Here is a 25008-nt window from a genome sequence, read left to right on the forward strand (position 1 = left end):
CATAAACTTCCACATTGCAGCTCATCGGCTTGGATTAATCAGGAGAAACACATGAGTCATGGCACAAAAGAAAGAAGAAAAAAAAAGAGCCCAACAAATGTTTTTTTGTGTGTTTTTTTTGGGGGGGGGCAAAACTTGTCGATATGTTTTACAGCAGGGAAATGAAAGTATTTCCAGTGGTGGGAAAAGTACCTAATTGTCATACTTGACTAAAAGTATAGATACCTTAAAAGTTACCCAAGTAAAAGTTACCCAGTAAAATACTACTTGAGTAAAAGTCTAAAAATGTTTCTTTTAAGATTCATATTTCCTATGTATGCCACATTCTCATGTCATTTTTCAGATAACCACAAAGATCTAGTATAAATTACTTCCTGGAAATAAATAAAGCCTGCCCATAAGCATTTTATTGCTAAATCTACTTCAGAATCAAAAATAAATGTAATTACACTTAAGTATCAAATGTAGAAGTAAAAGTGTAAATCATTTCAAATTCCATATATTAAGCAATGCAGACGGCACCATTTTATTGTTTTTAGCCAGGGGCACAGCTCAGAGATTATTTACAAAAGATGCCTTTGTGTTTATTGAGTCCCCCAGACCATAGGCAGTAGGGGTGACCACGTGTTATCTTGAGAAGAGAGTGAATTTTACAATTTTCCTGTCATGCTTAGCATTCAAAATGTAACACGTACTTTGGGTTGTCAGGAAAAAAATGTATAGAGTAAAAAGTACAATATTTTCTTTAGGAATGGAGTAAAAGTAAAAGTTGTCAAAAATATAAATAGTAAAGTAAAGTAAAGTACAGATATCCCCAAAAACGACTTAAGTGTACTTTAAAGTATTTTAACACCACTGAATTTTCATAAATTGCCATCCAAAAGAGCAATTGTCCAATAACTATGCTTCAAATTTTTATTTCATACATTGTGACAATGACATGCGAATGGCCGCAAATGTTCAGAAAAGCAAGAGAAAATCCCCCTTTTCTAATCCTATTAATTGTATATCAGTTATCGGTGGAGTTATCAGCTACTGTAAGAGTAGCCTTTAGGCTAATACCGTAGTCTAAATAGCTATGTTAACACAATGGCGTTATTCAAACAAAGACAGTCTGGGTGAAGACATCTGGCTATAAAAGACATTTACAACAGTCCATAAGATGTTAGTTAGCCCTTAGCTAACAGTTGCTAATATTTGGGGTCTTGGGGTTTTATTGCAGAACTTGAAGTCCTATAGTGGAGCCTGAAGCATCCTCTACCAGGGAGGGCCTCCAAATGATCCCTCTATCTCTCAATCTCACCATCCATATGGACAGCATCCACTTATTACCCACATGCCTACTGTTCTGTGGTCCTGCCTCAGGATATTGAACACGTCAAACTACGGGGCTTTCCCCAACGGCAGCAACTAGGCCTTGTGTTCCCTCAGCAATAAGGTGAAGAACTAACCCTTGGTCCAACTTTAATTAACCACAATTAACTCTGTAGCCAAAGGCTGGAGTAAACAGTTAATAAACTAAGGGCAGCGATGGCAACCCCTGAGACAAATCTGATGATAGCGAGAAGGCTATGCAATACTCGGGGAACAATGGTGGTACTGAGGAACAGAGAGAGGCTGTTTACATGGCGATGTCACCTGTTTGTGGTGTAATTTAATTATAGCTGATGAGCATAGATAAGTACATCACCAGGATGGGATAGAACACACCTGAGGAAAAGGAACACATGGTAACTATCCAGTGAAAATCTCACTTTAAAAGTTCATATTCTTTTATATACACTGCTCAAAAAAATAAAAAGGGAACACTAAAATAACACGTCCTAGATCTGAATGAATGAAATATTCTTATTAAATACTTTTTTCTTTACATAGTTGAATGTGCTGACAACAAAACCAAACCAAAATTATCAATGGAAATCAAATTTATCAACCCATGGAGGTCTGGATGTAGAGTCACACTCAAAATTAAAGTGGAAAACCACACTACAGGCTGATCCAACTGTGATGTAATGTCCTTAAAACAAGTCAAAATGAGGCTCAGTAGTGTGTGTGGCCTCCACGTGCCTGTATGACCTCCCTACAACGCCTGGGCATGCTCCTGATGAGGTGGCGGATGGTCTCCTGAGGGATCTCTTCCCAGACCTGGACTAAAGCATCTGCCAACTCCTGGACAGTCTGTGGTGCAACGTGTCATTGGTGGATGGAGCGAGACATGATGTCCCAGATGTGCTCAATTGTATTCAGGTCTGGGGAACGGGCGGGCCAGTCCATAGCATCAATGCCTTCCTCTTGCAGGAACTGCTGACACACTCCAGCCACATGAGGTCTAGCATTGTCAGGCATTAGGAGGAACCCAGGGTCAACCGCACCAGCATATGGTCTCCAAGGGGTCTGAGGATCTCATCTCAGTACCTAATGACAGTCAGGCTACCTCTGGCGAGCACATGGAGGGCTGTGCGGCCCCCCAAAGAAATGCCACCCCACACCATGACTGACCCACCGCCAAACCGGTCATGTTGGAGGATGTTGCAGGCAGCAGAACGTTCTCCACGGCGTCTCCAGACTCTGTCACATCTGCTCAGTGTGAACCTGCTTTCATATGTGAAGAGCACAGGGCGCCAGTGGCGAATTTGCCAATCTTGGTGTTCTCTGGCAAATGACACACGTCCTGCACGGTGTTGGGCTGTAAGCACAACCCCCACCTGTGGACATTGGGCCCTCATACCACCCTCATGGAGTCTGTTTCTGACCGTTTGAGCAGACACATGCACATTTGTGGCCTGCTGGAGGTCATGTTGCAGGGCTCTGGCAGTGCTCCTCCTGCTCCTCCTTGCACAAAGGCGGCGGTAGCGGTCCTGCTGCTGGGGTGTTGCCCTCCTATGGCCTCCTCCACGTCTCCTGATGTACTGGCCTGTCTCCTGGTAGCGCCTCCATGCTCTGGATACTACATTGACAGACACAGCAAACCTTCTTGCCACAGCTCGCATTGATGTGCCATCCTGGATGAGCTGCACTACCTGAGCCACAGGTGTGGGTTGTAGACTCCGTCTCATGCTACCACTAGAGTGAAAGCACCGCCAGCATTCAAAAGTGACCAAAACATCAGCCAGGAAGCATAGGAACTGAGAAGTGGTCTGTGGTCCCCACCTGCAGAACCACTCCTTTATTGGGGGTGTCTTGCTAAATGCCTATAATTTCCACCTGTTGTCTATTCCATTTGCACAACAGCATGTGACATTTATTGTCAATCAGTGTTGCTTCCTAAGTGGACAGTTTGATTTCACAGAAGTGTGATTGACTTGGAGTTACATTGTGTTGTTTAAGTGTTCCCTTTATTTTTTTGAGCAGTGTATATACAGTGCCTTGCGAAAGTATTCGGCCCCCTTGAACTTTGTGACATTTTGCCACATTTCAGGCGTCAAACAAAGATATAAAACTGTATTTTTTTTGTGAAGAATCAACAACAAGTGGGACACAATCATGAAGTGGAACGACATTTATTGGATATTTCAAACTTTTTTAACAAATCAAAAACTGAAAAATTGGGCGTGCAAAATTATTCAGCCCCTTTACTTTCAGTGCAGCAAACTCTCTCCAGAAGTTCAGTGAGGATCTCTGAATGATCCAATGTTGACCTAAATGACTAATGATGATAAATACAATCCACCTGTGTGTAATCAAGTCTCCGTATAAATGCACCTGCACTGTGATAGTCTCAGAGGTCCGTTAAAAGCGCAGAGAGCATCATATATATATATTGATTTTATTTGGTACAAAACGTAGATTGCTTAGCTGACAAGATAACGATAGGCGATTGAATATAGTGTATAGCTTTGGAAAGAAACCACTCTGACGTTTCCAAAACTGCAAAGATATTATCTGTGAGTGCCACAGAACTGATGCTACAGGCGAAACCAAGATGAAACTTCAAACAGGAAGTGAGCAAAATTTGAGGCGCTGTTTTCCATTGTCTCCTTATATGGCTGTGAATGCGCAAGGAATGAGCCTACACTTTCTGTCGTTTCCCCAAGGTGTTTGCAGCATTGTGACGTATTTGTAGGCATATCATTGGAAGATTGACCATAAGAGACCACATTTACCAGGTGTCCGCCTGGTGTCCTGCGTTGAAATTGGTGCGTAATCTCCAGGTGCAAGTATTCTTCCATGTGATTCAGAGGAGAAAGCAGACTTCCACGAACGATATATCATCGAAGAGATGTGAAAAACACCATGAGGATTGATTCTAAACAACGTTTGCCATGTTTCCGTCGATATTATGGAGGTAATTTGGAAAAAAGTTTGGCGTTTTGATGACTGAATTTTCAGGTTTTTTTGGTAGCCAAACGCGATGAACAAAACGGAGCGATTTCTCCTACACAAAGAATCTTTTTGGAAAAACTGAACATTTGCTATCTAACTGAGAGTCTCCTCATTGAAAACATCCGAAGTTCTTCAAAGGTAAATGATTTTATATTGAATGCTTTGTGTTTTTGTGAAAATGTTGCCCGCTGAATGCTACGCTAAATGCTACGCTAGCTATCAATACTCTTACACAAATGCTTGTTTTGCTATGGTTGAAAAGCATATTTTGAAAATCTGAGATGACAGTGTTGTTAACAAAAGGCTAAGCTTGAGAGCTAGCATATTTATTTCATTTCATTTGCGATTTTCATGAATAGTTAACGTTGCGTTATGGTAATGGGCTTGAGGCTGTATTTACGATCCCGGATCCGGGATGGCTAGTATCAAGAGGTTTGAAACTGATTCTCAACCTTGATTGTGTCATTTTGATTATGCCTGCTCTACTTGGTATAGTGGGCTATCAAAAAGATGAAGAGAATGCAGGTCATGCAAAATAATGTTATCAGGTATTTGCTGAATGTCCCCCCTAATGACCCACATAAGGGTACAGGAGTTCCAGGAGGGGGGCTTGTTGCCTTTGGAATCCAGAGTGGACCAACCAACTTAAATCATATGTTTGACATCTTAAATGATCGTGCCCCAGGTTAGATGAAAAACCACATTGATAGGGTCTATAACCAACACCGTCCCAATACCAGAGCTAGTGTTAGGTCTTGTAAAATCCCAAGAGTACACAGTACTGCGAAGAGCACGTTTTTCCATACAGGCATTTGTCTATGGCAGTGGTTCCCAAACTTTTATAGTCCCGTACCCCTTCAAAAAGTCAACATCCAGCTGCATACTCCCTCTAGCACCAGGGTAAGCCTGCCACACACACACATTTATTAAACATAAGAATGAGTTTGACGTCACAACCCGGCTCGTGGGAAGTGACAATGAGCTCTTATAGGACCAGGGCACAAATAATATAATCATGAATAATTTTGCTCTTATTTAGACATCTTACATATAAAACCTTATTTGTTCATCAAAAATGGTGAATAACTCCCCACATGTTAATGAGAAGGGTGTGCTTGAATGGATGCAGATAACTCTGCAATGTTGGGTTGTATTGGAGAGAGTCTCAGTCTAAAATGTTCCACACAGTCTGCCTGTATTTAGTTTTCATGCTAGTGAGGGCCGAGAATCCACTCTCAAATAGGTACCTGGTTACAAAGAGCATCAGTGTCTTAACAGCGCGATTTGCCAAGGCAAGAAACTCCGAGCGCAGCCCTACCCAGAAATCTGGCAGTGGCTTCTCATTAAATTCAATTTTCACAGAACCGCTTGTTGCAATAATGCAGAAAATACACAAGAGTTCAGGGGCCTTTACAAAGTTAACAATTTTCACTGTAGTGTCCAAAACGTCTTTCAAGCTGTCAGGAAATCCATGGGCAGCAAGAGCCTCTCGGTGGATGCTGCAGTGTACCCAAGTGGCGTTGGGAGCAACTGCTGGCACGCGCGTTATCACTCCACTATGTCTCCCTGTCATGGCTTTTGCGCCATCAGTACAGATACCAACACATCTTGACCACCATGGATGTCACAAAGCTGTCCAGTACTTTAAACATATCCTGTCCTCTTGTCCTGGTTTCCAGTGGTTTGCAGAAGAGGATGTCTTCCTTAATTGACCCCCCATAAACGTAACGGACATATACCAGGAGCTGTGCCAGGCCTGCCACGTCTGTTGACTCATCCAGCTGTAACAGATAGAATTCACTGGTTGTATGCGAAGCAGTAATTGTTTCAAAACATCTCCTGCCATGTCACTGATGCATCGTGAAACAGTGTGAAGACATTGTCTGTATAGTTTTTTTGGGCCTTTTCCCCCAGCATTGTCCCAGCCATATTCGCGGCAGCAGGAATAATTAAGTCCTCCACAATAGTATGGGGCTTGCCTGTCCTAGCCACTTGGTAGCTCACCATATAAGACGCTGCTAGACCCTTCTTATTAATGGTATCTGTTGCTTTTATACATGTCTTACTACTTGAAAGTCTTAAATCACGCTCAAAAACCTCCCGTGGCTTATTTTTCAAATTCGCATGTTATTGATTCTAAATGTCCTAGTGAAGGTCTCATCGAGTTGTGAGATAGTACTTTTGCACATATAACACATCGTGGCTGAGGAAAGGCACTACTCCCAATAGAAGTGAACCCCAAATGTAGTTCATCATATTTGGCTGCATCAGATTCACAACTGTCAGTGTCCATGCCAGTTGGGCTAACAACAAATGTAGAATTACTGATGCTAGCATTGGATGTGCTCGTGGCAGCAGAACAACTTGTATGCAAATTATACATTTTCGAGCAAACGGAATGAGCAGCAGCTACATTTGGCTACTTATGGACCGTTAGTGGAATTCCCGCGAGAGAGTAACGGTTAATGTGATTGGATGTTAATTATTTGACTGGCTACCTGTATTTGACATTGTGTTTTTATTTTGCTAAACACTAGATCGTTAAATTACATTTTTGGCAGTGAAACGAGGCTACTAGGGGAGAAAAAAAAAACTCACCCAAATGTATAGCCCCGTTGGAAAATATAAATGGACTGTTTGGAAAAAACATTTTTAAATATACACATTGTTATTTTAAAAAAAAAATGTGGATCATATTTTTATTTGGCGTACCCCAACGGCATTGCGCGTGTACCCCAGTTAGGGAATAACTGGTCTATGGAATAGCCTTCCCTTGGAGATCAAGCAAAGAAAAAGTAAAATTAGCTTTAAAAAGCAGGCAAAGGTTTTCATTTGGATACGGTTGTCTAAGTAAGAGAAACCACTACACTGCCCCGTGTGCCCCCTACTGCTGGTCAGGTGTATTTATTTGAAGGATTGTTTTAATGTGAAATGAATATGGTTGATTTTTAAGGTTAGGGAGAAGTGCAGTGAACAGTGACACTTTTTAGGATGTCAATATAAATGAATGTATTTATGGTTGTTTGTCATTTTTGTCTTTCCTTTTAATCATTATATGTGTTATTGTTTTTACCATTGAGGACCACTTTGGAAACAAGTGTTTTAATTAAGACTTTCAAGTGATATCCTCTGGGTCCACATTGTACATTGTGTTGTATATGTCTGTTACCCAAAATAGGTCAAGTCCATTCTTCGACATGAATCGGATTTAGTCCAATTTTAATAGCAATGTAGACACAGGATAATACTGATGAATCTTGTGTTTAGAGAAAAGACACTGGGATTGCTTTGATAAACAGCAGCAGTCGTAATAGAGTATACCGAGCAGATTTAAATCTAAATTAAATACCATTTAGAAATCATATGTGAAAAACAATCACTAATGATCCAACGTTCTTAATAGGAAGAAAATAGCTATTTTCATGAAGAAAAGAACAGTGAACAAAATGTAAATTTACAGTGGGTAATGTTGACACTCTCCAGCTTGGCTATCAACCAAATGCCAAAACAACTGCGACAGGCTGCAACAATGTACAGTAACTAAAACCTACTGTACTCCTAACATGAGAACTGGAAACAATGCTCTTACCGAATGTACATGCACCTGCAATACGTCTGTGCCAGCCAGTGAAGTTCTCCCAAAGTTCAACATTGTTATTACCGTCACTATTTCTTACATAGTTCATATTTAAGGACCGAGTTCTCTAGCAAGGTTAGAAAGTCTGACGGCGCAAATGGAGGGCCATTATCAGTGATTGGCCTGTCAGGAAATAAAACGCCCAAGCTGGAATAAATGAAGTCCACCCTCCCCTCTTTGCGCTCCTGTGCATTTCCTTCCTGAGGCCCGCCACTTCAGGATCCATTACAATCACAATCACAGCTGGCTCCAATGTCCTTGCTCCGATAGCACAGCACACTCACCCTTTTAAACCGTGGCATCAGAGACTAGTCTTTAGAAAGGCAGTAGCACTAAACGTTGACAATGAAAAAGTATTTTTGCTGTTGAAGACAGGTTGCTAACATTTGAGACACTTGTGTGTTGTTGTGGTAAAGGTTTACAGAGAGACTGAGGATGATCTTGTGGGTGGTTAATGAACCACAAAGAGACTGCACTTCAGACATGGTTTTTCCAGACCTCTTCTTCATTTACCCACAGACAATGGCCTTCATTCAGGGATAGAACACTGGCCAACCAAAGCCACTTCGCATGAGAGCAAGCACAACAACATTAATTATGTCTGTCACTCATTGGGGCACTTCACACACATCAAAACAGATACCTGTACAAATGTGGTGGGCACACACACACACAACTTACCTGTATGTGATGAGAGGGGGGAGTGAGGTCGCGGAAGCACTGAAGACTGACTACTTCCTATTAGGCTTTTTCTGTTGCTCGTCCTGCAGCTATGAAAACACAGACAGTAAGAGGTTAGACAGCTAAACAGGGAGAGCGAGACAAAGCTAGCCAGTCAGACAGCCAGCCAGTCACTCACAGTGCTTTATTATCTAAGTAAACATGCCAGATGTAATCATAGCTACTTAACATGCACTACACATTCCACTGCACATAGTTCACTTATACATCACTCACATCCACAAAAATGACTTCCAGTGCAAAGACATGGAAACTCGTTTCAACCTTTTTTTCCACATTCTTGCATTCATATAGGTTAGCACTTGGAGTACCATGAAGTTGCCCTAGATGCCATTCTTCCCCAGGGGAAGGCTAGTACTGGAGCAGAATAAGGTGACCCTACACCCGTAGGAACTTCTACCTGGAGCTTTGCAATTCCACATAATTCGATTCTAGAGGCCCAGATCTATTCTATAGGCCAATCTGCCCCAAAAGGTACCACCAGATCTTCTATATCTTCCACCAGATCTCTCCTATAAAGCCAATGTGACCCACCAGATATCTCCTATAGGCCAATCCTGCCCAAGCAGGCCCCAACCAGCAGGATCCATTAAACATCATATAAATCCCCCAGCACTCAACGACCAGGGCGTCTCAGCAACATGAGTACTGTAACTGATTAATGATAATAGTCCTCATTAGCACCTCTGATTAGCCCGAGGATGGGCCTTTTCTGTGGATTATTAAACACAGCACTCAAGACCTGATTCTACACCCGGAGGAAGCTAAAAATACTGCACTGGTGGTAGTGAGCAAATTCAGTTAACAAGGACACATGTAGAAAGAGGTAAGTGCTGTTTCTATTTGAGAAACACAATTTGCATATTCAGTGAAGACAAAAAAGTGTAATTGGTCTAGTTAACAATAGTTTTAAAAGATGGATTGTTCTGTTTACTCAATGAAAAAAGGAAGCAGTGAGTTGTCAATGAAAACTATTGTAGCCACTCCCTGAATCACTAGACAAATCAAACTGGACTTTGACTAATATGCACATTGCTCACCAAATAAACATTGAACAGCAAAAATCGTTGCCTGGCTACCCAAACTCCTTGCTCCGGCCAAACGCTACGCTACGCCATGCCCACGGACAATGATAGTTTCTTCTCCTCAAGGAGTCTGGATCTGAGTACCACCCCAACAATTTTCGGGAATGGAATGATCTGTCTGATCAGTCCCAGAAACCGACAGGTTTGGCCAGAGCCAGAATACATGTCGTTAAAGCAGCATTTCGAAAATTCGTCATTGGCTTGGATATACTCTGATTGGTTAGAGATGATCCAATCGCTCAAGACTTTGTTTTGTACAACACCCCTCATTTTAACATCACCACAAAAAAACTACTGGCTGTCTCAGACTGAAGTATGTAGCCTACGATAGAGCAGCTGAAAAAGTCTGAGTCGTCAGGCGACAAAAAAAAAAAAAATTGCTCTTCAATAGCATGACAGTAAATATAGGCCTACAAATATTTCATAAACAACTGTTAGTACATTTTCTTTGGCCTGGCGTACCGTCCTCTGCAACGTTTCCACAATCTGTACCACTTATGGTTGCCAGAATCCTGCATCCCATTCACTCTAGGTATTCAAACTATGCTCTCCTCAGTTCCAACAATGTTCATATTCTCCATTAAAACACATGGACGCTTCCAACTCCTCAGTCCAGGTGTAACAGTGGTACTAATAAAACATTTGATTTCTATAGCAGTTTGGAAAACATTAAAATCCCTTTACAGCGATCAATAAGAGAAGTGAAAAATATATATATTATTAAATCATATCCATAAAAAGTGTCCCTTAAAGAGCATCTTGCTTGGGTGACAGCCTCAGGAGGAAATGAAGGACAGACCGGTGCCGGGTACAGTAGCTATCTAATGTCACGCTAAGTGCTGACAAAGCAGATCCTCTTATTTAGCCGGGCTTAGCTCGTGAAGACGTAACACTAGCCTCAATCCATTCTGACAAAGCACTTTAGCCTACTGCTACCGAGTAGAACAATTGGGATGCCTATTGTGTATTTTGTAATCGCAACATCTGATGACTTTGATATTACTCACATTAGTAATTAATTCATGTTTTTATTGTGACTCATAAGGGTGGGATATTTTGAATCACAACAGGAGAGTTCAGTCATTTACACAGGAAAAGGTTTGAAGGAACAATTGCTCCATGACTCAATCTCAGGAGAAAATGCATTTGGGAATATACCATGTTTCAATCTTCAGAGAACATAAACTGAACATATACAACCAAAAAACGCAACAACTTCAAAGATTTTACTGAGTTAGAGTTCATAAGGAAATCAGTCAATTAAAATGAATTCATTAGGTCCTAATCTATAGATTTCACATGACTGTGCATCGCACTCACAGGGATGTAAACAAATTTGTGCACAACATTTGAGATAAACTTTTTGTGTGTATGGAAAATGTCTGGGAAATGTTATTTCAGCTCATGAACAATGGGACCAACGCTTTACATGTTGAGTTAATATTTTGTTCAGTATACAGTGCCTTGCGAAAGTATTCGGCCCCCTTGAACTTTGCGACCTTCTGCCACATTTCAGGCTTCAAACATAAAGATATAAAACTGTATTTTTTTGTCAAGAATCAACAACAAGTGGGACACAATCATGAAGTGGAACGACATTTATTGGATATTTCAAACTTTTTTAACAAATGAAAAACTGAAAAATTGGGCGTGCAAAATTATTCAGCCCCTTTACTTTCAGTGCAGCAAACTCTCTCCAGAAGTTCAGTGAGGATCTCTGAATGATCCAATGTTGACCTAAATGACTAATGATGATAAATACAATCCACCTGTGTGTAATCAAGTCTCCGTATAAATGCACCTGCACTGTGATAGTCTCAGAGGTCCGTTAAAAGCGCAGAGAGCATCATGAAGAACAAGGAACACACCAGGCAGGTCCAAGATACTGTTGTGAAGAAGTTTAAAGCCGGATTTGGATACAAAAAGATTTCCCAAGCTTTAAACATCCCAAGGAGCACTGTGCAAGCGATAATATTGAAATTGAAGGAGTATCAGACCACTGCAAATCTACCAAGACCTGGCCATCCCTCTAAACTTTCAGCTCATACAAGGAGAAGACTGATCAGAGATGCAGCCAAGAGGCCCATGATCACTCTGGATGAACTGCAGAGATCTACAGCTGAGGTGGGAGACTCTGTCCATAGGACAACAATCAGTTGTATATTGCACAAATCTGGCCTTTATGGAAGAGTGGCAAGAAGAAAGCCATTTCTTAAAGATGTCCATAAAAAGTGTTGTTTAAAGTTTGCCACAAGCCACCTGGGAGACACACCAAACATGTGGAAGAAGGTGCTCTGGTCAGATGAAACCAAAATTGAACTTTTTGGCAACAATGCAAAACGTTATGTTTGGCGTAAAAGCAACACAGCTCATCACCCTGAACACACCATCCCCACTGTCAAACATGGTGGTGGCAGCATCATGGTTTGGGCCTGGTTTTCTTCAGCAGGGACAGGGAAGATGGTTAAAATTTATGGGAAGATGGATGGAGCCAAATACAGGACCATTCTGGAAGAAAACCTGATGGAGTCTGCAAAAGACCTGAGACTGGGACGGAGATTTGTCTTCCAACAAGACAATGATCCAAAACATAAAGCAAAATCTACAATGGAATGGTTCAAAAATAAACATATCCAGGTGTTAGAATGGCCAAGTCAAAGTCCAGACCTGAATCCAATCGAGAATCTGTGGAAAGAACTGAAAACTGCTGTTCACAAATGCTCTCCATCCAACCTCACTGAGCTCGAGCTGTTTTGCAAGGAGGAATGGGAAAAAAATTCAGTCTCTCGATGTGCAAAACTGATAGACATACCCCAAGCGACTTACAGCTGTAATCGCAGCAAAAGGTGGCACTACAAAGTATTAACTTAAGGGGGCTGAATAATTTTGCACGCCCAATTTTTCCGTTTTTGATTTGTTAAAAAATTTGAAATATCCAATAAATGTCGTTCCACTTCATGATTGTGTCCCACTTGTTGTTGATACTTCACAAAAAAATACAGTTTTATATCTTTATGTTTGAAGCCTGAAATGTGGCAAAAGGTCGCAAAGTTCAAGGGGGGCGAATACTTTCGCAAGGCACTGTATTATGGAGTTCCAAATTGGCCCTTAGCCCCTAAAACTTTACATACAGTTGAAGTCGGAAGTTTACATACACCTTAACTAAGTATATTTAAACTCAGTTTTTCACAATTCCTGACATTTAATCCTAGTAGAAATTCCCTGTTTTAGGTCAGTTAGGATCACCACTTCATTTTAAGAATGTGAAATGTCAGAATAATAGTAGATAATTATTTATTTCAGCTTTTATTTCTTTCATCACATTCCCAGTGGGTCAGAAGTTTACATACACTCAATTAGTATTTGGTAGCATTGCCTTTAAATTGTTTAACTTGGGTCACACGTTCTGGATAGCCTTCCACAAGCTTCCCACAATAAGTTGGGTGAATTTTGGCCCATTACTCCTGACAGAGCTGGTGTAACAGGGTCAGGTTTGTAGAACTCCTTGCTCGCACACACTTTTTCAGTTCTGCTCACAAATGTTCTATAGGTTTAAGGTCAGGGCTTTGTGATGGCCACTCCAATACCTTGACTTTGTTGTTCTTAAGCCATTTTGCCACCACTTTGGAAGTATGCTTGGGGTCATTGTCCATTTGGAAGACCCATTTGCGACCAAGCTTTAACTTCCTGACTGATGTCTTGAGATGTTGCTTCAATATATCCACATCATTTTCCTACTTGATGATGCCATCTATTTTGTGAAGTGCACCAGTCCCTCCTGCAGCAAAGCACCCCCACCACATGCTACCACCCTCGTGCATTCACAGTTGGGATGGTGTTGTTCGGCATGCAAGCCTCCCCTTTCTCCTCTAAGCATAACGATTGTCATTATGGTCAAACAGCTCTATTTTTGTTTCATCAGACCAAAGGATATTTCTCCAAAAAGTATGCTCTTTGTCCCAACGTGTAGTTGAAAACTGTAGTCTGGCTTTTTTATGGAGGTTTTGAAGCAGTGGCTTCTTCCTTGCTGAGCGGCCTTTCAGGTTATGTTGATATAGGACTTGTTTTACTGTAGATATAGATACTTTTGAACCTGTTTCTTCCAGCATCTTCACAAGGTCCCTTGCTGTTGTTCTGGGATTGATTTTGAACTTTTAGCACCAAAGTACGTTCATCTCTAGGATACAGAACCAGTCTCCTTCTTGATTGGTATGACGGCTGCGTGGTCCCAAGGTGTTTATACATGCATACTATTGTTTGCACAGATGAACGTGGTACCTTCAGCCGTTTGGAAATTGCTAACAAGGATGAACCAGACTTGGTGGAGGTCTACAGTATTTTTTTTTGGTCTTGGCTGATTTCTTTTGATTTTCCCATGATGTCAAGCAATGAGGCACTGAGTTTGAAGGTAGGCCTTGAAATACATCCACAGGTACACCTCCAATTGACTCAAATGATGTCAATTAGCCTATCAGAAGCTTCTAAAGCCATGACATCATTTACTGGAAGCTGTTTAAAGGCACAGTCAACTTAGTGTATGTAAACTTCTGACCCACTGGAATTGTGACAGTGAAATATAAGTGAAATAATCTGTCTGTAAACAATTGTCTGAAAAATGATTTGTGCCATGCAAAGTAGATGTCCTAACTGACTTGCCAAAACTATAGTTCGTTAGCAAGACATTTGTGGAGTTGTTGAAAAACGAGTTTTAATGACTACAACCTAAGTGTATGTAAACGTCCGACTTCAACTGTAGATCGGTAGATTGGTAGAAGCAATATCTCCATCTTACCCTCCGATATAGACTAGGTGAATAATCCAATCCAACAATTTGAGATCTATAGAAGTGCCTACGGCAAGTGGCTAGTAGTAGAAGATTTGGAAGGCAGCCAAAGAATATGTCTCTGCAGAGATGGGATGAAGCCTTAGTGCTGCTAGATGACAGTGTAATGACTAATCTAACTCTGAACAGATTCTATTCAGCCTCAAATCTCAGAAATTGAAGAAAAAGGAAAAAAGCTCAGAATCTCAGGATCATGGTTGTCATGGCTCCAAAGTACAGGTTTTATAAGAACAGAAACGTAGGAACTGGAAAACCTTGTTATTTTCAAAGAACACTCAGAGTACAGTAGATTACTAGTATTTAGTATTTTATTAGGATTGCCATTAGCTGTTGCCAAGGCAGCCGATATTCTTCCTAGGGTCCAAACAGGAACAAAGCAACACATTGCAATATACCCATTTACAATATAAAATGTACAATATTACAGTGTGTCTCTTCACAGCCCGTGTTGTAACGTGAGGTGGTTTATGTGTTTAAAAAAAAAGAAGATTATCCTACTAGCTTGAAGTTACCCGATGTGGAAGAGAGTTTCATGTAGTCATTTAGTACATTTCCCGGACTCTGTTTTTGACTTCGGGACTGTGAAGAGACCCCTGGTGGCATGTCTTGAAGTTTAAATAATGATTAGTTACTAATAATAAATAAAATAAACTTTCTATGTTGTGTGTTTTTTATTAACGTCGCAAAACACTGTTACAAAGGCACTAACTATATAATGTGAGTTGGCCAACTCCAACTTGCCTAAATACAGTATGTGAATATTCTATAGGCTATGGGAGACCGAGGCGGCACCCAATCCCCCTCAGATATAGCCGACGCACCTACCCACAGGCCGTGCAGAAAGGGGGAGAGCCGGTCAGGCATAACACAGGCGACATGGGGAGATGCAGGGAACCGAGCTTGGGCGAGAGCCGAAGCCCCTTCCTGGCACAGAATCCCGCACCAAGAGAAAGGCAGGGGGCATGAGCACCCTATAACTACCTAGCCCACAGCATAATTTTGTTTTGGAGCACAGCTGGCAACCCGTTAATGATCTTTCCACAGGTTCACCTACGGAAACCAATCCAAGGACTGAACCATCCAATCGGTAGTAGCGAAGGGTGGTGTGTACAAAGGGCAGGGACTTAACGTGTTTATAATACACACTTACTGGGAATTCCTCGCTCATGGGAAATAATTGCAATACCCAAACCCTATCACAAGTAGGCTTTAGCGGATTACCCACGCCTCTCGGCGAAGGCTCAGTGTGGCGCACGTGCAGCCCCAGGCATCACAGACCTGTTATTGCTCAATCTCGTGTGGCTGAACGCTACTTGTCCCGCAAAGAAGTTGGACGCCGACCGCTCTGGCCGCATAACTAGTTTAAAGGTGATTAAATTGTCATGTCCGTTATAGGAATTAACAAAAAACACCATCACCCACAGAATCGAGAAAGAGCTGTCAAATCTTTTCATGTCCGGGCGAGGTTTCCTGAGTCAAATTAATGCTGAGGCTCCACTGGTGCCCTTCCTTTAATTCCTGTAAGTTTCAGCATTGCAACAATACTCCCCAGAATCTGGTTTCTCGGACACTGCCCGGCGGGTCATGGGAATAAAGCCGCCGGATCGCTAGTTGGCATTGCTTATGGTGGGAACTACAACGGTATCTGAAAGTCTTTAAACCGCTGACTTTCATTCTTGATTAATGAAAACATTCTTGCGCCAGTCCAAGAATTTCACCTCAAGCGGCACAAAATGATACCCCCGGCAGTCCCTCAACCACTGGCCCAGTTCAGAAGAAAACAATAACAAAATAGAACCAGTCTTTCTCCATTATTCCTAGCTGTGGTATTCAGGCAAAGGTCTGCTTTGAACACTTTAAGACCCCAAGGGACACTCAGTTAAGTGTATAGGTGCTGAGAAAGGCCGTAGCTCAACTCGCGGCAGACCGTCAGCTTATACCCGAGATCCAACTACTAGCTTTTTAACTGCAGCAACTTTAAGATACACTATTGAACATGGAATTACCGCAGCAGCTGGCATCAAATTTGCCCACCAATGGATCCTCATTAAAGGATTTCAAGCGTACTTATTTCAATTACAGGGCCTCTAAAGAGTATTGTATTGTATTGTTATTTTTCATCACTACCTCAGGAGTCAGGAGTGGGCCTGCTGCCCTCCTAGGATGTGGAAGCTGTTTCTCAGGCTTCCTCTCCGGAATCGAACCCTGATTCCCCATTTATGAATATTATCATATCCCATCTCTTTGCAAATGAGAGGGATCATTGTCTCTCCTTTCAAGGGAAAGGGGGATACCTAGTCAGTTGTACAACAATGCCTTCAACTGAAATGTGTCTTCCACATTTAACCCAACCCCTCTGTATCATAGAGGGGCTGCCTTCGTCGACATCCACGTCTTCACAACTTATCAAAAGGGATGCTTTTGGTGGAATATGCATTTTAGTGAATCAATAGCCATATGTTATTAATCAGCAGAATCCTACATTTAGTTGTCAGCTTAGAGAACTCACTGAACTGTTTTCCAAAATGACATCATCCATAGGAGATGGCTGTTTGCTTGGACAGAGGCCTGCATAGTATGCTTTTTTGTCATATTATACCAGAAGACAATTGGATTTCAGTGACACGGAACAATAATGGGATTGCTTGCACAGTGCGAACAGTGTGACAGTCATGGCGGACAGAGGATGTCTTCTAACAAACAAGCCAAATCATCTATTAGGGTTAATCATGACAATAAGGAAAAAGGGGCCGTCTTGTACAGATATCTTCAAATGTGAAATGAATAGGAATTATGAAAAAAGGGATTCCTCACAAACTATGATTTGAGCTAGTCAAACAGTTGCCATTAAGTTAGCATATATTTTATTTTAAGTCTTACAATGCATTATAACCACATAACACAATATACTTGTTCAGACTTCGGTGGAAAAGCATTAGGTAGATACATTAACTATGGAGGGGTTTAAGATGAATATACAGTATGATGCCACACACAGTACATTCTGAAAGTATTCAGACCACTTTACACATTGTTACGTTATAGCCTTATTCTAAAGTTGCTGTAAAATAAAAATGTCCCTCAAACTACACAGAATATCTCAATGACAAAGCAAAAACTGGTTTGAAAATAAAAAAATAAATATCAATAAATGTAATCAATTCAGAATAAGGCTGTAACATTACACAATTTGGAAAAAGTGAAGCAGTCTGAATACTTTCAAAGTGCACTGTATTTCTAGTTGGTGTTACCCCTATCTCAAACTCAAAGGTATTCTCTCCACTTGTGTAAGCAATGGAAACTCCTGGTCCGTCAGGAGGTAAATCATGTTTGCTCTGGGGGCACCTACCTGTCTGCCAAACGACTATAAACTGCTTCAGATAACAGATGTTCAAGCTGGTGGACAGGGACATTGTGAAACGTCAATCAGGGGAGCCGAAACATTCATCATGATCGCCAGCTGAATAATATCCACTATGCAGGTGGTGAGTCCAAGAGGATAAGGTTTAACCCAGGCTATTTATGCCCCGTCAGTGCAGGATTAGACCAGGAGAGTTTAACCCAGGCTATTTATGCCCCGTCAGTGCAGGATTAGACCAGGAGAGTTTAACCCAGGCTATTTATGCCCCGTCAGTGTAGGATTAGACCAGGAGAGTTTAACCCAGGCTATTTATGCCCCGTCAGTGTAGGATTAGACCAGGAGAGTTTAACCCAGGCTATTTATGCCCCGTCAGTGTAGGATTAGACCAGGAGAGTTTAACCCAGGCTATTTATGCCCCGTCAGTGCAGGATTAGACCAGGAGAGTACCACACTTCTGCCCAGTGGACACAATGAGTCGCACTCACTTCCTCACTCAACGGCCCTTCTCTAGACAGGTACACGCACACACAAAGGTAGCCTAGTGGTTAGAGTGCTGGGCCTGTAACCGAAAGGTTGCTGGATCGAATCCCCGAGCTGACAAGGTAAAAATGTGGCAGTTAACCCACTGTTCCCCGGGCGCCGAAGATATGGATGTCGATTAAGGCAGCCCCATGCACCGCTCTGATTCAGAGGGGTTAGGTTAAATGCAAAAGACACTTTTCAGTTGAATGCATTCAGTTGTACAACTGACTAGGTATCCCCCTTTCCCTTCCTTTCCAAAAAGACAGGTCTAATGTCAAGGGTCGGTCCACACAAGAATAGTAATACAAACGTAGTATTGTCATTACACTACTGCTCAAATCTACTCCCTCACCATGTCCCCATTCTCATAGAGACATGTTACACCCAAAAAGCCATCACAACAGGCCGTTTAACTGGAGAGGTAGAGGGCAAAATCACTTCCCCGTTGCCTTATACTTACAGGGCCAGGCAACAACATTAGTTAGCTAGTTAGTTTATTGTTCAGTGTAAACTGCCAACACAGTACAGGTTAGGCTGTATGAGAGAGTGTCACTCTCGGTGTACAAACGGACATTGACAGAAAAGCCCTTCTCTAAAACACAACACATTTTAGCAGGACAGCCTTCATCAGTGTTATTTATCCTGTGGTACAGTATACAACTCATGACAGATTAAGAGGGGGTGGAGAAAGCAAAACGTGATTGTCTAATGATGCTTTATACTGGGAATCAAGGAGCCCAGGGCAAAGACGATACAGAGAAAGTAGGCCAGTCCTGCTTGTGTGCTGTGCCTAGCAAGGTTTGCCAGTCTCAGTGATATGCAAAACCTCTCCGCCTCATTCACAGCCATTATTGTGCACCATGTGAAATCAGCACATAGCTAGCAAGCAATCAGTCTCTCTGGCAATGGAATAGAGCGTTTTTATCAAACAAACCACCGTCTGTTGTGTAAAAAAGGTAAATGGATTCAAGCCAGGTTAATGTTCTTGCCCTTTGTGTGGTTGTCTGTGCCCAATAATGTTTGTACCATGTTGTGCTGCTGCCATGTTGTGTCGCTACCATGTTGTCGTCATGTGTTGCTGCCTTGCTATCTTGTCATCTTTAGGTCTCTCTTTATGTAGTGTTGTCTCTTGTCGTGATGTGTGTTCTGTCCTATATTTGTATTTTATTTGTTTTATTTTTAATCCCAGCCCCCGTCCCCACAGGAGGCCTTTTGGTAGGCCGTCAGTGTAAACAATAATTTGTTCTTAACCGACTTGCCTAGTTAAAATAAAGGTTCGGTCTTGTTTGATCGAGGCAACAAAGGAAACTCTGTTGAGACAAATTGTGTGGAAATATAAAATCTCTGCTGTTCGTGCATTCTATTACATTCATTTCCTGGCGAATGAAACATTACAGTACAATACTTTTCATGTTGTAAATCAAGTAAAAATGTCTTCGATTATGGCTTGTTTACTAGCTTCTAGTTCAGCAAGGCATTCAAATAGCCAATAATTTACAACACTGCTTTCCAATCTGAGCAAATCAAAAGTATCTCTTATCTTGACCCATGACAGCAACAAGAAGTCATGATTCCTCTTGTTTTTTTTACATCTTTGAGCTTTCCTTCCTTGTCAAGAGATGTCAGGTGAGCTGACGTCACCCCAATATCCAACAGACAGGCACACAGAAAGAGCAAGAAAGAAACAGACAGGAAAAAGAAGGGGGGGGGGGGGGGTAGAGATTATGTGCTCTTCCTCCCCAGCTAAAGTATCTGACACTAATGCACAATGAGTCATATTTTGGTCATTGGGGATTACTGCTTTCACAGAAAGTATTCTGTTGAAATTGTTAAAACGTAATACGTAACAAATATATTCCCATATTACATGTCCTTTTAGCCTGAAAGATTCTACTTCAAAAATGGTCATCATATTGTTGTATTAGAAAGAATGGATAATGTCACAACACAAATACCAAACATCAGGCACTTCTTCAGATGGCTGAATGGTTCAAGTGGCATCACAGATAGAAATATAACAAAACAGAGACAATGCTAAGCCAATTGTGCGCCGCCCTATGGGACTCCAAATCACAGCCGGATGTGATTCAGCCTGGATTCGAGCCAGGGACTGTAGTGACACCTCTTGCACTGAGATGTAGTGCTTTAGACTGCTGCCCCACTTGGGAGCCCAAAATACTTACTGTAAGTATATTTAAAACCAAATATCTGACAAATGGCATGAGAAATATGGCACACATAGGAAATATGAATCTTAAAATAAATATTTTTAGACTTTGACTCACGTAGTATTTTACTGGGTGACTTTTACTTGAGTCATTCTCTATTAAGGTGTCTTTACTCTGACTCAAGAAAATGGGGTAATTTTTCCACCACTGCTCACATGGGACAACAGCCCATCTGTTCTCCACATAATCAAATCAGTTATCACTGATATATACATGCTTATTCACTCAAAACACTAACCAGCTATTGGTGAGCTTTGACCCTGCCCATTTAGGCTACAATCAACTACAGCCTCTCTTAATTTGTTTCAGTTACTCCCAATCAATGTTCTTATACAGAAAAAGACCCCTGGTGATTTGCAGATGAAAGGAATAGATTACATGGCATAGTACAGCATGTCCTGAAAATACAGAGCAGCGAGGACATCCATTTCATATTAAGCTGTTCTTTAATATAAAATAGGTCATGCCGTGGATTATAAATATTATGAGTTTCAGAGGGACTGGACCAAATGCACTAGTTTACACAAAGAACTGGGATGTGAGGAAGAGCGCTATATAACTCGTCCTCTGGACGATGCAGTGCTACAGTGATATACTGTCACAGTACTATGAAAGGTGATTGTATGAAACTTAAACTCCAAAGACAATCTTAAAGACACACCTACAGTATTCATGGGAAGAGTCTGAAAAAACAATTATATATTTGGCTTATTTTCTAATGAGGTACCAGATAGAAACAGATTCATAGGAATCTGTGATAATCTCAAATAATATTCCTAAGAGTCGACACTCCTTTATTCCAATTTAAGGGTACGTGGTAATCATACTGTGTCGGTAAACATCCTCTATAGAGTGCATGGCCCACAAGATACTGCCTTGATAGGAATCAAACATTCCCCCAGCGTTACAGCACCACAAGGCTCAATCATACACAATAGGGAAGCAGCAACACCCAACTTACGGTGCTGCGTTAACATCATCACAAAACATCTCAAGATGACCCCAACAAGGCAACAACACATTCACCTTCCCTGGTCCACAGTCCTTCCATGGTCTGTCCAATTCAAAAGGTAGAAGAAAGAATAGGCTTGGTTCTCTACCAAACTCTGAATTCTTCAAAAGACTGTCTGCTGAGTCCCAAGTAGCCTACATATGACAGAAGAACCAAACATACACTCACTGAACAAAACATACGGTTTGTCATCAAGGTTACCTTTTGGATCGTCTGAGCATGGCCCCGCTGAGAAAGTGTGGCATGGTAAAGTTGGAGAGCACCGTCCACAGACTGGAGTCCGACATTGTGCCAAAGTCATGCCAGCCTCCTCCAGGAAGCGGGACGTGGGGTCTCAGAAGACACGGCGAAGAGAAGCGCCGGGTGTCAGTGACATGGGGGTGGGGGGCGACCCATCCCCTACAACAGTCCCAGCGACAAGCACCCCTACTCAAACAGACACCCTCCTCCTCCAAGGCTGCAAACTTACTCTGCTGTACGGGCACATCTGCAGCCAGCTGCGGCATACACACACACTGGCAGAGCAGACACTGCAGCGTCCTTTAACTGCTGTCCCAAAACCCAAAAAGAAAAAGTACTCCAGGGATTGCCAACACTTTAACATCAGGTGGTTATAAGCCTCTACGACAGGGACACCTTATAACAGCATACTTTTGCTTTTCCTGTCTGTGTATATCTGTATCCCATACACTCACTCAACCTGCTCCTTCTCTACCAGCTCAACATGCTCCATATCATGTAACAGGCGGCATCTACCACTCCGCGTCCCAGGCAGGGGGAGGGGTTAGTGTGGCGCTGCATCATCAGCAGACATTGCGGTGCATTCACAGCTTTCACAATCTGGCACCCCTCCAGAACGTCCCATGGGCTGGCCGGTCTTAAGCACACATTCTTGACAGTTGGCTGTTGAATTTGGCTGAGATCAGCCTGCCTGTGTGTGTTAAAAGGGGGCTGGGCAGGCAGCTGGGTAAGAGGAGAGGCATGCAGCCATACGATCAACAGGAGATAGCATGGCGTCAACAGTGATCTCAGTCAGGTTCCTGTTACACAGTGTGCCTCCACCTGAGGAGCCTGGTGAGATACCTCTCCCTGAGGGGAAACACTAACACTCATTGACACCCAGTCAAGGAAAAAGGATGGGAACCAATTACGGGACACATGCATTGACTACTCACTGATTTAGTACTCCAAAAGTGGCCGAAGTACAACCAATGAGTCTTTCCTGAAACCACGTTACCTGACCAGGAAGAAATCCTGGCTCTATCTAGCTGTAGATGGTCTTCTGTCTGCATTGCACGGAGACTTGCTATGGTTCTATCGTACAATCATATGACCTGGCCAAGAAAAAGTCACATGATCTGTAAAAACAAGGTCACACTGTCTGTAAAAACCCAGAGTCCCTGAATGGTAAGGTCACATGGTCTAAAAACTCAGGGTCCCTTGATGATAACAAGGTCACATGGTCTGTAAAAACTCAGGCTCACTTGATAACAAGGTCACATGGTCTGTAAAAACTCAGGCTCACTTGATAACAAGGTCACATGGTCTGTAAAAACTCAGGCTCACTTGATAACAAGGTCACATGGTCTGTAAAAACCCAGGGTTCCTTGTCCGGACCTGTGATATAACACGCTCCTAAATTGTGAAGCAATGATGCTAACGTCAGGTAGCAGTGCAGGACTCTCAGCCCCCCTTTCTGTGTCCCAGTAGAGCCATGTGACAGGCACATCCCTACTCTAATTATGGTTTAGCTCTGCTTCTGGGCTCCAGATAAGTGAGGGTGATTTCAAAGGCAAACACTTTTACCGGTACATTAGTTGTTATTAGATGGAGCTGTGCAGACTAGTCCGAAGATACATTTGAAGTCAAACTTCATTGGAAGCGCATTCATTGCGCAAGGACTTCTATTGGTTAATACATGTTTCTGCGGCCTGTCATGGACTTTTTTTATATATTTTTTATTTCACCTTTATTTAACCAGGTAGGCTAGTTGAGAAAAAGTTCTAATTTGCAACTGCGACCTGACCAAGATAAAGCATAGCAGTGTGAACAGACAACAGAGTTACACATGGAGTAAACAATTAACAAGTCAATAACACAGTAGAAAAAAAAGAGAGTCTATATACATTGTGTGAAAAAAGGCATGAGGAGGTAGGCGAATAATTACAATTTTGCAGATTAACACTGGAGTGATAAATGATCAGATGGTCATGTACAGGTAGAGATATCGGTGTGCAAAAGAGCAGAAAAGTAAATAAATATAAACAGTATAGGGATGAGGTAGGTAATATTGGGTCGGCTATTTACCGATAGACTATGTACAGCTGCAGCGATCGGTTAGCTGCTCAGATAGCAGATGTTTGAAGTTGGTGAGGGAGATAAGTCTCCAACTTCAGCGATTTTTGCAATTCGTTCCAGTCACAGGCAGCAGAGAACTGGAAGGAAAGGCGGCCAAATGAGGTGTTGGCTTTAGGGATAATCAGTGAGATACACCTGCTGGAGCGCGTGCTACGGGTGGGTGTTGCCATCGTGACCAGTGAACTGAGATAAGGCGGAGCTTTACCTAGCATGGACTTGTAGATGACCTGGAGCCAGTGGGTCTGGCGACGAATATGTAGCGAGGGCCAGCCGACTAGAGCATACAGGTCGCAGTGGTGGGTGGTATAAGGTGCTTTAGTAACAAAACGGATGGCACTGTGATAAACTGCATCCAGTTTGCTGAGTAGAGTGTTGGAAGCTATTTTGTAGATGACATCGCCGAAGTCGAGGATTGGTAGGATAGTCAGTTTTACTAGGGTAAGTTTGGCGGCGTGAGTGAAGGAGGCTTTGTTGCGGAATAGAAAGCCGACTCTAGATTTGATTTTAGATTGGAGATGTTTGATATGAGTCTGGAAGGAGAGTTTACAGTCTAGCCAGACACCTATGTACTTATAGATGTCCACATATTCTAGGTCGGAACCATCCAGGGTGGTGATGCTAGTCGGGCGTGCGGGTGCAGGCAGCGAACGGTTGAAAAGCATGCATTTGGTTTTACTAGCGTTTAAGAGCAGTTGGAGGCCACGGAAGGAGTGTTGTATGGCATTGAAGCTCGTTTGGAGGTTAGATAGCACAGTTTCCAAGGACGGGCCGGAAGTATACAGAATGGCGTCGTCTGCGTAGAGGTGGATGAGGGAATCGCCCGCAGCAAGAGCAACATCATTGATATATACAGAGAAAAGAGTCGGCCCGAGAATTGAACCCTGTGGCACCCCCATAG

The 25008-nt window shown here is 42.2% G+C and overlaps 1 protein-coding gene across 5 annotated transcripts in view; it reads right to left on the minus strand.

The window, feature by feature from the left end:
• The window catches only part of mast4 (microtubule associated serine/threonine kinase family member 4), a 172053-nt gene that overhangs the window by 33197 nt on the left and 113848 nt on the right, over nt 1–25008 (minus strand). For all 5 annotated transcript variants that reach the window (XM_036977104.1, XM_036977102.1, XM_036977101.1 and 2 more), the window contains one exon: nt 8642–8730. In XM_036977104.1, the coding sequence (XP_036832999.1) occupies nt 8642–8730 (89 nt within the window). The remainder of the gene's footprint in view (nt 1–8641; nt 8731–25008) is intronic.

This window comes from Oncorhynchus mykiss, chromosome 5 (genome assembly GCF_013265735.2).
Source record: "Oncorhynchus mykiss isolate Arlee chromosome 5, USDA_OmykA_1.1, whole genome shotgun sequence".
In the NCBI taxonomy this organism is placed as follows: domain Eukaryota; kingdom Metazoa; phylum Chordata; class Actinopteri; order Salmoniformes; family Salmonidae; genus Oncorhynchus; species Oncorhynchus mykiss.